This window comes from Danio rerio, chromosome 18 (genome assembly GCF_049306965.1).
Source record: "Danio rerio strain Tuebingen ecotype United States chromosome 18, GRCz12tu, whole genome shotgun sequence".
Taxonomy (NCBI): domain Eukaryota; kingdom Metazoa; phylum Chordata; class Actinopteri; order Cypriniformes; family Danionidae; genus Danio; species Danio rerio.
Window position 1 is genome coordinate 34694445 of NC_133193.1, and position 16722 is coordinate 34711166.

The following is a 16722-nucleotide window of genomic DNA, read 5'->3' on the forward strand; positions in this document are numbered from 1 at the left end:
CAGGAAATTACATACAATTCAGCCAAACAATGTCCGATCTGCCTGAAAATTCACATGGTTGATAAGATTCCTCTCCTAAAGGCATCTACATGCCAATCTTGAGTCACAGTTGTAGTGCCACCTGCTGACAGGAGGTAGTTTAGCATAAATCTGTGATTTTCTCAGATTTTTTTTAATATATCGGCTTAAATTAATGTTGTTCGCTGCTACCTTGAGGCCACCGGCGGCGGTGAGCCCGTATGCGAGGTCCCTATCATCACTGCTTGAAGCTTTAAATGTATTTACTTTACATTCAAGTGGTTTACAACACAAATCTGTCATGCACAAAGTGCGCATGATGAACAGCTTTCTTAGTATGTTTGTGCACCGATTTCCTCTGTTTGTGGACAAAACTGCTTGCGAGCTCTCACATACGATGCTTGCGCACAAATTCTCACGATCTCTCAAATATGCACTGCTCACGCACAAATGTTCTTGCGTGCTCTCAGTACACTGCTCTCTCAGTGAGATTATATGCAGACTCATAATTTGTGTCTTGTGTTCCATCTTCCTTTCAAGCTTTTTGATATAATTTATGTTAGTACACTACTTATTAACAATAACCAAAATACTAAAATAGACTTATAATTTTTAATCTAATAAACCATAACATTTTTGGCTGTATGTTATATGATGAAATATTTCCAGTTTTAAACACTTAAAGATACAGAGAATAGACGTTGGATGTAAAGAATACGTTTTATTTGAAAAACATTTATTAAACATCCGAAAGGTGCACCATAATAAATAAAAAACATTTAGACAAAAATAAAAACTAACGCAAGCAGAAATGTAACTAATAGAAATACTTGATTAGGGATTATAGCCTACTGTACTATTCACTCTTCAAATAAATCTCATCATCAATCACATTTTATTATGGCAACTAAAATAAAGTGAACTAGTGTCTGTTGTCTTTCACATTGTTGATGAGATTGTGGAGGACTTTTTTTCCTGTCATCCTCTTCATTTTGAGAAGAAGCTGTTCCACAGGGCCCCTGAACACACATATTATCATTAAGTACTTCAATTACTCTTTAGTGGTAATACTATAGTTGCTATGGTAACACAAGTGTAATATAAACAAATGATCCAGTGATGTATTTTTTTTTTACAATATAGGGTATATTGTACTACAATTCACCACATTTTACTGTAGTAAAACTACACTTTATATTTCATTTTATGAGTTTACTATTCTTAATACGACAGTATGCTTAAGCATTCATTGTAAATAATACTAGCCTAAAACATAGGCTGTATACCTTACACTCAAAAACACTAGTATTTATTATAGAATTTATCTTAACCTGTAGGTAAATAGTGTTGCTATATATAAACCATATAACATTCTTGGGATTACAATTAAATAGGAGGATCTCTGGAGAGCAACATCACGAAAGGAAGAGGAAACAAAAGGCACAGATTGTGAGTCTGCATCATCTAACAAAGCGAGAGCAGGTTGTTAGCACGTGAGCAGCCCAGTCAGTGATGAGTGCACGTGAGGAGTTTTGTCCACAGAGGAAACCGCCATGTTCACTCGCTCGTATTACATAAATGAGCTTACGACATTTGTCAGTGAAATAACGCCATATGCACTTACGTTAATCTAGCGTCAATCTGCCATTTTTCATCTATTTGCCGCTTTTCCACCAGGACTTAATCTTACTGCTAACCGGGCTGAGCTAATAACCCCGGACCTCGAGCTCAGAGGCTGAAATCATTCCGCGTTCAAAGTAAAAAGGTCCCATAGCCAGAGGGAGATTAATGACAACACACGCATATATTCATTAGCCACGAACAGGAAATAGAACTGCGGTATTTTTTATTTGTTAATAGCCCCTTTCACACAGTGATACCGGTAAATATCCGGAAAATTTCCGGAACTACTTTACCGGTATATTCAAAAAAGCGCTGTTCACACAGGCGAGGACGTTACAGAATTTTTCCGGAAAAGAGCATTCACACATCCATCGCAAAATGCGGTAAATTCTGACATCATTAACAAGAAATGACCTCTAAACAGCTGCGCTTGTGTTTGTAAACATTTGACTACATTACAAACTCTTGCGATGGATCAGTATTGAGTACAACTCTAATGAAAACATAGAAAAACACTTTCGCATGTCGAGATGTTCATGATATGTGTGTGTGTTGGCGCTATGGGCGCTCACGGGCACACGCAAAGCTTGAAGGTAAACAAACAACGGATTATCATAAACATTTTATCGATAATTATTTACACAGCATTAAGAAGGAACATAGAAACATTATCTGACTAACATCTAGCAGCTAAAGGTGTCTGGAAAAATATTCAAAGGGTTTTATTCTCATAAACCGCGCGCACGTGAATGCGTCTGACTGTTCTGATTGGCTAAAGCAGGTGTTTCACGTCAGCCCGTTCTAGACGTGGACGCGCTTATTACGGCAATCTTCCTTGTGCATTCACACAGCGCAGCATTCTGGCAAATTAACGGTAATGTTACAACTTCTCTTTCCGGAAAATAGCCAGAACGAATTTACCGGTATTTTCAAAAAGGGCCTGTTCACACATACAACCTTTCCGGAAAATTGCCGGTAATTTTCCGGAAAGGTCTGTATGTGTGAAAGGGGCTAATGTCTTGCGGGCGAAAAGTTTTTTGTAACGCACGCGTTACTGAACATGTACCGAGTAAAATATTACTGAAAATGTATTAGTAATGTCTTACACTACTGCGATACAGGAAAATGTAATACATTACTGTAATACATTACTTTTGTCACACATTACTCTCAACACTGGTTATGTGTGCTTCTCCATATTGTGAACCAGAAAGTACCAACATGGAAACCTCAAAAGAACTTCCTAATGACCTAAAAACTAGGATAATTGCCCAACATGAATTAGCAGAAGGATGCAAAAAGCTATCACAAAAGTTTAATGTCACTATCTGCACAGTCAGAAATATAGTAAGAAAATGGAAGGCTACAGGAGTATTTATTTTGAAGGAAATATGTGGTAGGCCAAGAAAAATGTCTAAAAGGCAAAAGTGAATAGTTAAAATGGTCATAGACAAACCACAGACCACCGCCGAAAAGCTCCAAAAACGTCTTGCTGCTGATAATGCCAATGTACAACATTACACAGTCCAGCACACTCTTCGCAAAGAACATCTCAGTGGAAGGGTAATGCAGAAAAAATCCTTTTCTGTGCTCTGCCAGCAAGAAGAGTAATTTGTAGCGAAATTAGCTCAGTTTATGAATATTATTTTTAATAATTTTTAATATTCTAAATTAATTTAGTTAATTTAACCAAATAAAAATAACAATGACTTGTGCTCCAAGCACAGATAGAGTCTATAGTTATATATTTATTTAGAAAGGGAATTATAACTACTTCTTGTGAAGTAAATTAATTTTTTAGAAGTTTTAGTAAACTTGTTTGTAGCTTGTAGCAAGGCTCTATCGTTAAATTGACCTTTTCTGTGAGGCAAAACAAAGACAATCCAACATGGTTATACTGTGATTTATTGACAAGTCTGACATATAACAAACAAATGTAACAACATAACAATAAAAACATAGAAAAGAAAGCGCAAAAGTAAAAGAATTTAGATTAAAAAAAATGGCAAATCTAATCTTCCTTGTGCATTCACACAGCGCAGCATTCTGGCAAATTAACGGTAATGTTACAACTTCTCTTTCCGGAAAATAGCCTGAACGAATTTACCGGTATTTTCAAAAAGGGCCTGTTCACACATACAACCTTTCCGGAAAATTGCCGGTAATTTTCCGGAAAGGTCTGTATGTGTGAAAGGGGCTAATGTCTTTAAAAAAATGGCAAATCTACCTCAGTTCCACACAACTATTAAAGAAGCAATGGATGATCTGCCAAAATTCTAACCACTTAGCATATTATCTTTGGAAAGTCGGGGAGGGACTGTGATTCAAAGCCACGCCTCCTGAAATCACGAATGTGCGCACTGCGTCACAACAGCGTACAACTCACTAGTTCATGACATTCGCCAGTTAGTTAGTGCTTGGCCGGCGGCGTGCAGGAATTACATTTATTACTAAGCCATACTTAGTGCTATTTCAGAGCGAATATTCAGTGTAGCATGGTAAACAGTATAGGAAGGCTGTCATTGTTCAAAAATAAACAAATGTGAATAGAAAAGCAACTTTAGCTCAGTAAAGCAGGTTGGGTGGAATAGCGCTATTTACTGATGTTTTGTTGTTAAACCTAATAGAAAATCTACATTATTTGTGCTGTCAAGGGTCCCTTATAAAACTGAAAATAGTCACATCAATATTTTGCTGGGTAATTTCAGTGGCTGTACAACACGTCTGTGCATATAAGCCATTCATAACACAACACAATCTAACATAAGCTTAGCCTTGACTAAAATAGTTTTAAAACAGAACATTACAGAACATTAACAGAAATACTTCAGCCATGGTGTCGTCCTTCCTCCAGCATGCAAAAGTATCTCCAATATTGATTCAGGATTTTCAAAAGTTTCAATTCAGCATTTGATTTTACCGCGTCTGTGATTGTCTCGTGAACACGCGGCGCTCATGCAGGCGGGCACACGCGACTGGCGGATATGCGTAAACAGATGCGCAGAAGTCCGAATCTACATTTGCTGACAGACAGTTTAAGCTACTTATCGGAATTGTGGGAGATGTCAACCCAACAATATTTAATTAGATGAAAATTTTTTTTAGTTTTATGCCTTACCCCAAATATAAAAATACGTATAAATACATTTAGATAATTTACTTTAATAAATACTATTGGACTGTGAAGAGAGTTTGGCTTCGGCCAGCACAACAAAAAAAATGTTTCTAAAGATAATCACCTACTGCACCTTTAAGGACCACTAAGATTATAAAACACCTTTTTTAAAGGGGCACAGCTTTAACGCACGACCAAGTGTGCCGCAAGCCTGCATTTGAGTGAAGGTCTCGGCCGTTAGATCGTCCCCTGGGGGCTGGCTGCAGTACAAGTCATAAAGCCCGCCTCCTCCATGTTAAATGAAGGAGACTTGAGCCCAAATAAAAAAAATAATTACACTTGCAATAAAATGTCCCGAAAGATGGTTCTGGTCGATTAAGGCACTGATTATTGTGCTGAAATAGGTGCAGATCCTCATTTTTGTAAACAGTTTGTTTTTAGCAGTAATTTAATGCTGGGCGTGTCATCGTGATTGACAGTTGTGATTGACAGTTTCTTAAAGCAGACCGTCTGAGCTTCGGCAGGAGACTGAAGTGGTCTTATTTGATTTCTGTGTTATTTTACCATGACAAAATGGGTTCAGCAGTAAACTACAGTTTCTGACATACATGATCTGGTGGAACACTGTTTATTCGCTAAGGTCAGGGCTTTTTTTCGGGCTTTATTAGTTTGGTGAGACACACCTAGCCACCCAGATAGCAAAATACACTCGGGCCAGTTCTCGCCTGCCGGAGACTTACCCCTCAGACTGACTACCTCTGCTGGACATACACCGGATGCCTATGGACTCGAGTCAATCGAGCCAGATGCGGTGGCCGAGCGAGCCGACGCTGCCGCAAGCGAGCCGGAATCGGCCCGCGACGCCGCGAGTAAGTTATGTGCGCTGCGGCCCGGAGCTGGCGCGATTAATTCTTCATTATATAAAACCCTCAAATTTGTTAACGTTATTACATCCATTTGTGTTGATATGACAGCAAACGCAGGCTAAGTTACTATGTAAACGCAAAGTGTAGCACTGAGTTTAACCTTTGAATAAAAATGCAAACAGCATGCATTGCAAATATTTAAATAAAGGACAAAATAAATAACAATAAACCTGTATTGATTGCACAAGTATTTAATAATAGTAAAATTTAATACATTTTGTAGTGCACAATAATTAAGAATTTCAATATAGGCTAAATATGACAATAAAACTGCACAATAAATGACAAATAAACTAGTTTAAGTATGGGGAAAATACAGGTGATCAGTAGCAGTAATTCTCTTTATGTGTCTAAAATAATAATCTCCACGTTGATCTTCTGTAAGGTTATGCTTGCTTTACAGGACGTCTCTGCATTTTAAGTTTCGGCATGTTATTAAGTAATCTACTAAATTTGCTGTTATAAAAACATTATTGAAACTGAATCTTATATAACCTAATAGAGCTGTAAATGTTATATATTATTTATTACATCATTTACTGTTGGTGTTTTATTTGAAAACTCAAACTAAACATTAAAATGAATGTAAATTCCTCATTGCCAGATACAATGGATGCATCGAATAAATCAAATGAAAACGGAGGCAAAATTAATAAATAAATAAACAATTCAAGCGAAAATTAATAAACAATATACTAGCGATGTTGCAGCAGATAGACATTGTATTAATACTGCAAAGTTCTTTTTTGCACAAATTGACAAATTGCAGGGTGGGATGTGCAAATATCCTGTTGATATTTAGCAGTCTTGCTGTATTTATCTTCTAAACGCACGATTGTTCCCGCCTGGTAAATCGTTATGATGTGTAGGCTATGTTTTGGGTTCTGTTGATGGCTAATTAAAAATAAAAAACCTTTCCTAAAATGTACGTGTTGTTTATGTTATTGTTCATATTTTACAAGTGTTATTTCTACCCCTATGAAAATAACAAATACCAACAACCTTCTTATAAGAAAATATATTATTTGTGCTCATGTTCAGGCTTGAGTGTATAAAAGATCGTTTATTTCTGCAGTCCAGCATGTGTTGCTTTTAATAAAGTTTACCAGCTTACATCACAGCGTTTTTAAACCGTATATTATTCTGTGTTTTTAAATGTAAGTGCTTCTATGTACATCAGCGAGCGTTTGTTATAGTGCAGACACCGGCAGTCAAGTGAGATGTTCGGGGGGCGTGGTCGATTTTGCATAAAGCGTTTGGTTGGAAGCTCGTTCCGCTCATTTTCGCGGCTCCTCCTCTGGCTCCATCAGACAGTCCTTCTGCGCTTGTCCAGGCTCCAATTTCAGCAGTCTTTTGCGACAGTTTGTGCCCGTCAAGCAGGCGTTTTGCCCTCAAGGCGTTCAATGGGGAAAGGGGCTGTCGCGTCGTCCATATATTTTACAGTCATTGCGCACGACTAAATACCTGTTTGTTTCTTTCCCTTGTTGTGCGAGATTCTCTGATGCGTGGAAGATGGATTCCCTTAAGAAGTCCTTTCTTGATGCGTGAAGTTTGCGATGCAGATCGGAGGATACGCAAGACACAAACTTTAACTTGACAGAAAATAAGAAAACTTGGACTCAAATCACGTGGGTACAGAAACACGGTTTACCCTGACAGGGGCACATCTGTGTAGACCAGGGGTCAACAATCTCAGTTTTAGTGCCTCAACACACCTGCCTGGATATTTCAAGCATACCTAGTTGGGCTGTAACAATACACCAAACGCATGATTCGGTTCGTATCATTTTTTTTTCGTGGGGGGTGGGGAAAAAAAAAGATTTTTTAAACCTAATTTTTATTAAATAACATTTGAAAAATCTTTATAAACTAAACATCAAAGAACAATATTAACAATGCAAATTATTAAAAATATAAATAGCCATATATAAAATAAATAAATAGCCAAAGCCATCACTTTTGTTTTCTTTGTAACAAAATACTGTTGAAAAACCAAACAGAACTAAACTCCATTGTGTAGATGGTTCAAGCATGTTGAAAATTCTTTTTCAATCAAGTTCTCTTACTTTGAAAAAGTAAATTAAATGGCTTCTAGAGATGCTCATTTCGGTTAATTTTGCTAACCGACAACCGCCACTCATTAATCGGTTATTGACAGTTAACTGGTCAGATTACTATAAATTTTATATTGAACAAATTTACGTGTCTATTTTGTGTCTGACACATTAAATATTTCATTTTAAAATACTGATTTATTTTTAAATGCTAGCATATTAATAACAGAACAGAACAACAGAGCATTTTCATGTACATGCAGTGTTAAGCACAGAAGAGCAGAATAATCTAAATAAAATGGATAAAATAAATAGGACTGCCCTAAATTATGTTCACTTAAATAATTAATTTATATTACAAAACAAAAATACTGACTGATTCTTTTTAATAACCGACATAGGATGTTTTTTTTCTTCCGTCAATTAAAAATGGCAGACTTTCTTCAAATTGCTCGCTCCACGGAAAATATGCATTTATTTAATGCCCCGCTTTTATTATTATAATCACAAAACCTTTTTACATTTTTAATAGAAATCATTATTTTAAAGAATATGTCCTGATATATGGTTTCTTCTCTCTCCCTTGCGGTTCAAGTGCGTGTAAAGACAACAACGCGTGCATATGTTGATTTTTCTGTAAAAAGTTTTGTTGTTTAAATATGATATTGCATTAATGTGCATACATGCTTTGTAATCTGTAAAATAAAAGGTAAAGCCTATTTGTTGCGTTTATTACGCTGATCCAGGTCAACATCAGCGCTGGTTTAGCATCAACACGTATCAAACAGCAATATTCTGCTTCTATTTTGCTTCTTTGGCAAATGTGTCTGTAGGCGCGGGTTATACGTTATCGTCCCGCAAGTTAAGTATGCCTTGCAGTTGAACAGGTGGCCGAAAACAAGGCGCTTCCTACTGCCTTTATGTAGACAAGGAAAAAAGAAGAGAAGAAGCGCGGTCCTCTTATGAAACGACTGAATCAGCTGTCAATCGATTGTGCTTAATCGTGCTGTCAATCGAACTGAGGCTTAATGCCTGTGCTGCAAACCTTAAATCAAGTAAACATTAAACAAATAAACAACTTATTTCTCTCAAAAAAACCAAACTTGTTTGATTTAAGGGAGTTGAAAATTTTTCTGAAACACCATGTCAACATTGCAGTGAAAAAACATGACAACTTTCCTTACTCTGCAGAGGAGTCGGGACATCTGGTGAACGCCCATCCCTCTCTGCGCAAAGCATCGTATATGCGGTGAAAATCCGGCCGCTTTGACAGCATTGGCAATGTTTCTGCCGTTGTCTGTTGTCAAGCGGGGTTAAGTTGTTTTTGTTTTTGATATTCCTGACACATTCAAACAGTCCCTTACTAAGAGCTCTGTGCGAGCTCTCCCGGCTAAACACATATTGAGGGGGCTTAAATGGAGCAGTGTTCGTAATGTCGAACGAAAAAAAGTGTTTCCTCACGTTCTTCTTCAACTAGCTCAATTTTTGCAAGCACGCGTGACGTTATTGCAAAGGTAGTCACAAAGTGTGTTGCGATTCTCCCTTATCACACCACGACACAGGATCGTAGATCTGAGTTTTGCGATTTCGGTTTCATATCGTGTTTCGTTACAGCCCTAATACCTAGTAAGACCTTGATTAGCTTGTTGAGCTGTGCTTGATTTAGGTTGGAGCTAAAATCTGCAGGACACCGGCCCTCCAGGAACAAGTTTGGTAACCCCTGGTGTAGACCTTTCTGCCGAGACTTTTGAAGGGTGTAAAAGGTATTTAAAGACATTGGCCAGGTGACTCCCAGTCTCTCCTGACTGACCAATGGCATGAGAGGGACAGTCGAGTGGACAACTTCCTTTGTTCTCCTCGCTGATGTGAACAGTCCCAAGACATACAGACTAAACTTTAACTCATGCTTTGAAACTGCACGAAGCATACAAGTTATCATCCTATGTCCTAGATCATGAGTTGTAGAATTATGTAATGGAGAAGAATGACACCAAACATGAGTATTTTAGAGATACATAAGCATAATTCATACATTCTTAGTTTGTCTAGTGTCTTGAAAAAGGTTAGAAATAAAAAGTGTACAGGTAAAATGGGGGAGTATACAAATTTAAAAAGTTATGTGTACTTCGGAATAGGAATTTTGGTTCTAATTGCCCTTTTTAATATTGGGGAATGTCTGTAAGCAGAAATGGCAAAGAGAGGGTTTTCCCTCCTTTTTTCTTAACTGCCTTGTTTCTTTGAAGCCAAAAATAGAGAGAGTTGAAGCAATCTGCTAAGTGTCCTGTTAGAATAAAAGTGTCATCCAGGGATTCTCACAGCAGTCTCCCTGGCACCGGGTGATCGTAACTGTCCTGTAGACTGAACACAGATAGACAAAGGAGGTAACAAATTAAATTTTACCTCCAGACTGTATGCTACACATTTGAGGTCTGCTAAGCTTATCTGGAGAAGCCTGAATCATTTTGGAAAAATATACTATGGACAACCAGGAATCAGTGAAGAGGCTGAAGTTACGGCAGGGTTGGTTGTTTCAGCATGACAATGACCCAAAGTACAGCTCCAGATCCACCAAACAATTCATGCTTTGGCAATGTTCTAGAATGACTAACCCAGTAACCAAACTTGAACATCATCGAAAATCTATGGATTGATTTGTAAAGGGCCATTCATGCTCGGCACCCATAAAACCTAACTGAACTGGAGAAATTTTGCAAGGAAGAATGGTCCAAAATACCTTCAGCAAGAATTCAGGGACTTATCCTTGGCTATAAAAAGCATCTTCAGCCTAATATTACAGCAGAAGATTGATGTCATTATTTTGTTGGGGTGCCCATATGTATGCACCTGTCTGTTTTTTTTATGACTTAAATTGCATTGCATCTGTTTATTAAATAAATGGGTAACACTTTATTATCTGTTAAGCATTAACTCTACATTAATAAAAGCTAGTAAGCAGTTTATAACTGCAGCTACAAATGCTGTATTCTTGACATAACCACAATTATAATGTGCTTAATAATTGTATTTTTATACTTTGCTAATGATTTTTTTTTATTTCTAAATTAAGTATTACATGATTTACAAACCATTTGTATTTAAGAGTAGTTGGTTTTTTTTTTTTAGATAATTTAGAATGAGTTAGTAAATGATTGATAAACTATTTAAATTAACATTTATAATTCTTATTATTCAGACATATAATAATGGTTACTATGCGTGTTAATAAATGCTTTATTAATGCAACTTCATGCAGTTTTGTGACCTAATCTAAAGTGAGGACTATTTATGCTTTATAAATCACTAATAAATGACAATTAAAGGTTTAGTATCAAATGAACAATAATCTTTGCAGGGCTCAAAATTGCGACCATTTTGGTCGCATATGCACCCGAAAATTAATCTAGCGACCTCATAATATATTTGGGCGCATTAGTGCGACTGCAGATAATGGTTGTAGTGCAACCTGTTTTGATTTTTTTTTAAAAACTTGCAGAATTACTCTTCCTTGCCGCTATATTGGTTCATATTAGCTGTCAATCACTCAAGGTATTCCGCTGTCAGATGACAGGGAAGGAGCTTTTATGACCACGGGCAATGCAAACGGCTGAAGAGTAAAAACTTAAAGCACGCAGGTTTGCAAACCCCACCTAAAGTTGAGGCGCAGCGATCATGACATGCGGTAAATATTGATCCGCCAGCTGAAATCAATCGAGTATGTGCTTTTCGGAGAAGGCGCCCGAATCTCGATGCGTTTCATTCACTGCGTGTTCAGCGCAAATATCCGCTAAAAGTCAAATCTAATACTGTAAGAAGCTCGCCTTTACTAAGTTTACACTGAAACTGCGGCTCATAACAAAGAGCGGTATTGCACCAGTTTGCAAGAATCCTGCTCTGCCTGCTCATAAATTGGATCGACTGACTCGCCAGCTTTTCCACTAACACAGAAAAATGAAGATCAGCTCAGACTGAACAGTTAAATTGACACAAACTGAAACCAAAACTTTTAAAGAGTGATAGAAGTGAGACATTGCTTACTTTCTTTTGTCTATTCTTTTTTGAGGTGTATATTATTTTTCTATTTATTTACTGATGACTGCTTTGCAGCTTTCAGCATTGAATTGAATGATTTATTATATTTTTTTGTTTGTTTTGTAGCAGAAATATTATTTATTAAATTGACATGCATATAAAAACAGCAGTACAAAATAAATATTTCTTACTGCAATGCTTCATTTTTGTTTGATGCAAACTATACATTTATTTTTCATAAAGTAACAGACTTTTGATAGCAGATAACCTACATTCATGCACATTCAAGGCAGTATCATAATGAGAAATGTAATTCATTGTTACTATTATTGTTATTTTCATCATCAATAATATTTTATAGCCCAATTATTAGACATTCATTTTGGAATTATTGCACATAAATATTAAGTCATCACAGCATTAGTTAGATAGTTGTTTCTGGTTTTGTTAGTCCTATTAATGTTGTTTTAAAATACAATAAATCCCTTTAAAAAACAATATGCAGCGGTGCTCATTCATTTTTGGTGGGTGCTCCTAAATTTTTTCTGGTGCTCCTAAAAATTTTTTGGTGCTCCTAAATATTTGAAGTTAGGAGCACCTGTGCTTCCAAGTAAAAAAGTTAATTTCGAGCCCTGCTTTGCAATCTTATCTAAAAAGTAAAATTACTGTTTAAAGTTTAAACATTGCTGAATAACAAGAGTGTGAAAATATGACATAAAACTGGATAAAATAGCAACAATATAATATTTTAACAATTTAACAAGATGCAATGTTCAAACTTTATAGTAATTATATTTTAGATAAGGTTGCAAAGATTTCATTTGAAGTACAGTTTCATTTGTGTATCTTCAAACAAATAGAAATTAATAATGTTGTTTATGTCATTTTTCCTGTTTAGAATATAACTGAGCCTTGTCATGTATAAGGGATTTATAGAGCATCTTATAAAGCATTCTCATTTTAGATTAGGTCACAAAACTGCATTAAGTTGAGTTAAAAAAGCATTTATTAACACACAAATTAATTATTAATATATGCCTGAATAAAAACAATTAAAAGTTTTGATTTCAATAGTTTATTAATCATTTACTAACTCATTCTGAATGATCTTAAAACCTCCAACTACTCTTAAACACAAATGGTTTGTAAATTATACAATACTTAATTTATGTAACACCTGCTTACACCTATAATAATTAAGAGCTATTTGTTGTGCTAATTTTATGTGTTATTTCCTAAGTGAAAAGACATTATTTGGACCAGTTAGGTTCGACTATGGAGCCTGTAAATAGTATGAATAAATGTTTGAGAAAAGAAAATATTCAATGTGGTTTTCTTTATACCAGCTGGTAGTTTACTATATGAATTGGCCAATGAAAAAGTGAAAAAAAAATAAACTAAAGTATAACAGTAAAAATAAAACAGTATACTTGTATCAGAAAAATACAAATGACAAATTTGTACAGCATACAATCCTATAGGTGCACCTTCTAAACACACTTATGTCTTTTTAAGTATGTAAATTTTCCCATTTATGAAATTTTGTAACTCACAGAAAAGAAAGTTACACTGTGAATTAGTTGGCTTTCCTAGAACCAATAAAGTCCAAAGAATCAAAAAACATTAGTCCAACAGACTTTGTTTCTTTTTTGTACAAAAATCCAAGTTGTCAAAATCCAAAAAAATGTCTTTCTGAAGTCTCTTTAACTTCAAATCAGTCTATTTCCTTTTTTAAAAAAAAGAAAAGAACAGTTCGACTCAAATCCGTGTAACGTGGATGGCAGAAGGAAAAAATATGAAAAATATAGGTCCGTGAGACAGTTCAGGATTTTCTCAGTGTTTCCAACCGAGAATGATGAAGAAAATAACAAAATAAGTAAGCTTAGATCCCACCTCATAAAGCAGAAAAACCATAGTATAGCGATGGGAGATCAATTCAGTCATTCAAGTGTCCAGATCCGTGGGTGGCTTGCCATCAACTGATTTCCAGAACATTCAGTTCCACCAATCAAAAACCTGACCAAATCCCTTTTATAAGATGATTATAAGTGTATTTCGGCACAAGTAGCGATGTTTAGATCAGGCCTGGATTGGCTAATCGGGAGGACCGGGAGAATTCCCGGTGGGTCGGTCAGTTTTTTGCCCGCGAGGGCCGGTGTCCCTAGCTCCAGAATCTGTAGCTCTCAGCAGTTACACTTTTCATATTAATTAATTTATTTACTTGACCACAGTCTTCTTATTCATTATTTTACCGCAGCTCTGCTCTTTTTATCTATTTTCTCATAGCCTCGTGAACATGATGCTGCCTGCAGGTTAATGATGATATAACTCGAATGAGTCACCATTCAACGTACAACTGTTGTGGTCCAGTGGTTAGCACATTAGTTTACATAGCTGCCAACCCAGGTTTGGTTCTCGTCTGAGCAATTTTTATTATTTTTTTTATTGTTAAGACATATAATACTGTTAGGGTTGTTGAACATTTGAAGTTCTAAAGCAGCTGTTTTCTCAAAAAAGACGTGATAGTGTAATTAGAAACTGTATTGGAAATTACCTTATTTTAATATAGTCAGTCGTGAACTGAGGTGGGCCGGTCTGAGTATTGAAACTCCAGGGCTGAAAAGTAGTCCCACTCCGGCCCTGGTTTAGATGCACTAATCTGCGTCAGATCTGGTCCGTCACCCTTCCACAAAATGGAGGATTCAACTCTGCCTCATCAGAAAAGCACTTTCTCCGAAAAACTGATTTAAAGGGCCAGCACCCCTTTTTTTTACATACATAATACAATTAACCAAAAATGACTCCGATAAATGAAAAATCATAAAAAACATTCTATCCACTAAAAAGAAAATATCCTTTTCTTATTTATATAAGATTTGAAGAAAAATAACATTTATTTAATTAAATCACTATACTATGTAATGTGTTTTGCTCATATTTATTTATTTTAAATATTCTGTCTGTGTGACTTAAATCACCTGTGCTACATTTAGTAATGAAAAATAAATCATTAACAAAGAATGAAAATACAATTATTAAGGACATTATAAATGTGTTTTTAAGTCAAGAATAGAGCATTTGTAGCTGCAGTTATAAACAGCTTACTAAAATTTATTAATGTAGAGTTAATGCTTAAAAATAATGAATTCACTAGATTCTAATGCTTAATAAATGATTTATAGAGTGTAGTTATTATAAAGTGTTTCCAAATAAATGTCATCTCAGAAATGAAATCATACTTTTCCCCTAGGGTATAAAATATATCCAAATTAAATTGCAAGCCAGCAGGCTAATTAATAAGGGATGCCCAAACTTTTGCATAAAACTGTATTTGTGACATTATTTTGTTTGTTCTAAATTTTATTTCCAATGAATTAATTAAATGTTTTTTTTTTATAACACTTCATTGATATGTAAAAAAGATATTTGTGATTTGAGTTATTTTTTTTATAAAAACGTTTGTAAATAAAAATATATTTCCATTCTAAAGATCTTCCTCTATGACTGCACTGAGGTATCTCCATTTTCATTGCTGTTCTTTGGAGGGAATATTTCTATCCAGAGAGACCAGGACCAGGATACGATTGCAGTGGATGAGTGGATTGTGTTTCAGTCCCCAGGGCGCATTGCCCACCTTGTCAAGGTGAGCATTAACTCGACATGTTTCTAGAAAAATTATGATCAAATTTCACAGGTTTGATTTTTTTTTTTTTCTGAAAATTTAGGACCTGAAAAAGGAGTTGGATGTATTACTGGAGGAAAAGATAAAGAGTCCACATCCTGTGGACTGGAAAGACCAGCAGTCGAAAGATTGTGCAGTAATCTCTGCCATAATCGACCTCATCACTACACAGGAAACCCCTGCTGGAGACCCCTCGAAAGATAGCCAACCTGTGTATCAACGATCAGATTGTTTATTTGAATGATATTTAGGTTTGATATAGCCTGCAGACAGTGCTCTACTGTCTCGATACTGTCTGAACACAGTCTTATACTCTTTTTCAATATTTCCAGTTGTAATAACTTCCTACAGCATTAGAAGATATTTTTTTCATATTATTATTATTATTTATTGGGGTTAATTATCATATGCTATTCTAATCAGTTATACATTAAATTGTCAAAGTTTCATATATTCTGTTTTTCTATGGGGGACGGATTATTTTGATAGGCACATAAGGGACATATGGGTAAAAGGTTTAAGGTATTAACAGTATTTGCAGTTCATATCACAGTAAATTTTAAATGTAAAACTACACGTAGATTTTTTTTAGGTAAAGTGGTAATGTGCTGATATACAGGTTTTTTTTTTTTTGCTGTAAATAAAGTCTCTTTGACCACACAATGTGACCAAAGATTGTTGCAAATTGAACAATGAAGAAGAATAAATGAAATAAAAATAAATATCTATCATCTGCTAATTTTAAACACACATAAAAACTGTTAGATAATGTTTTTTTTTTTTTGAAAAAAGCTTTTTTTTTCTCTTTGAAAAACAAAAAACCAAAAAAAACATGGTTTTCCTCGGGGGCATAACCACTTTATCATGCTGGAATATCACCCGTAAGCAATGTTTTAATTATTGTCATAACCTTCATTCCTTGAAGGAGGGAACTGAAATATTTGATGCATCCCTAACATTTACTATACCCTAAGTATTTATACATTGTTTGTGAACGAAAAGTATATACTTTTGGGTGTGTAACAGAAGAGTTTGCAAGCTTTGGGACATACTACTTCCTCGTTAACAGATCGTTATGTTGCGTAGTTACGTCCCAGACACATCATCCCCATTTCATTTATATGTTATGAAAGTTACCTTATTCAATTCAATTCACTTTTATTTGCATAGGGCTTTTACAATGTAGCTTTTATAATGTAGACAATGTGGTCATAGTAAACTGAAACCGTGTAGTTCATTTTTTTTGTGTTAAAGTTCAGTTCAGTTTAGCTCAGT

The 16722-nt window shown here is 35.5% G+C and overlaps 1 protein-coding gene across 3 annotated transcripts in view; it reads left to right on the forward strand.

The window, feature by feature from the left end:
• dhx36 (DEAH (Asp-Glu-Ala-His) box polypeptide 36) overlaps nt 1–16169 on the forward strand; it is a 237055-nt gene extending 220886 nt beyond the window's left edge. For 2 of the 3 annotated variants that reach the window (XM_073929461.1, XM_005159207.6), the window contains exons 24-25: nt 15256–15408; nt 15491–16169. In XM_073929461.1, the coding sequence (XP_073785562.1) occupies nt 15256–15408; nt 15491–15691 (354 nt within the window). In that variant the 3' untranslated portion in view covers nt 15692–16169. 3 annotated transcript variants of the gene reach the window in all.
• The last annotated feature ends 553 nt before the right edge of the window (nt 16170–16722 follow it).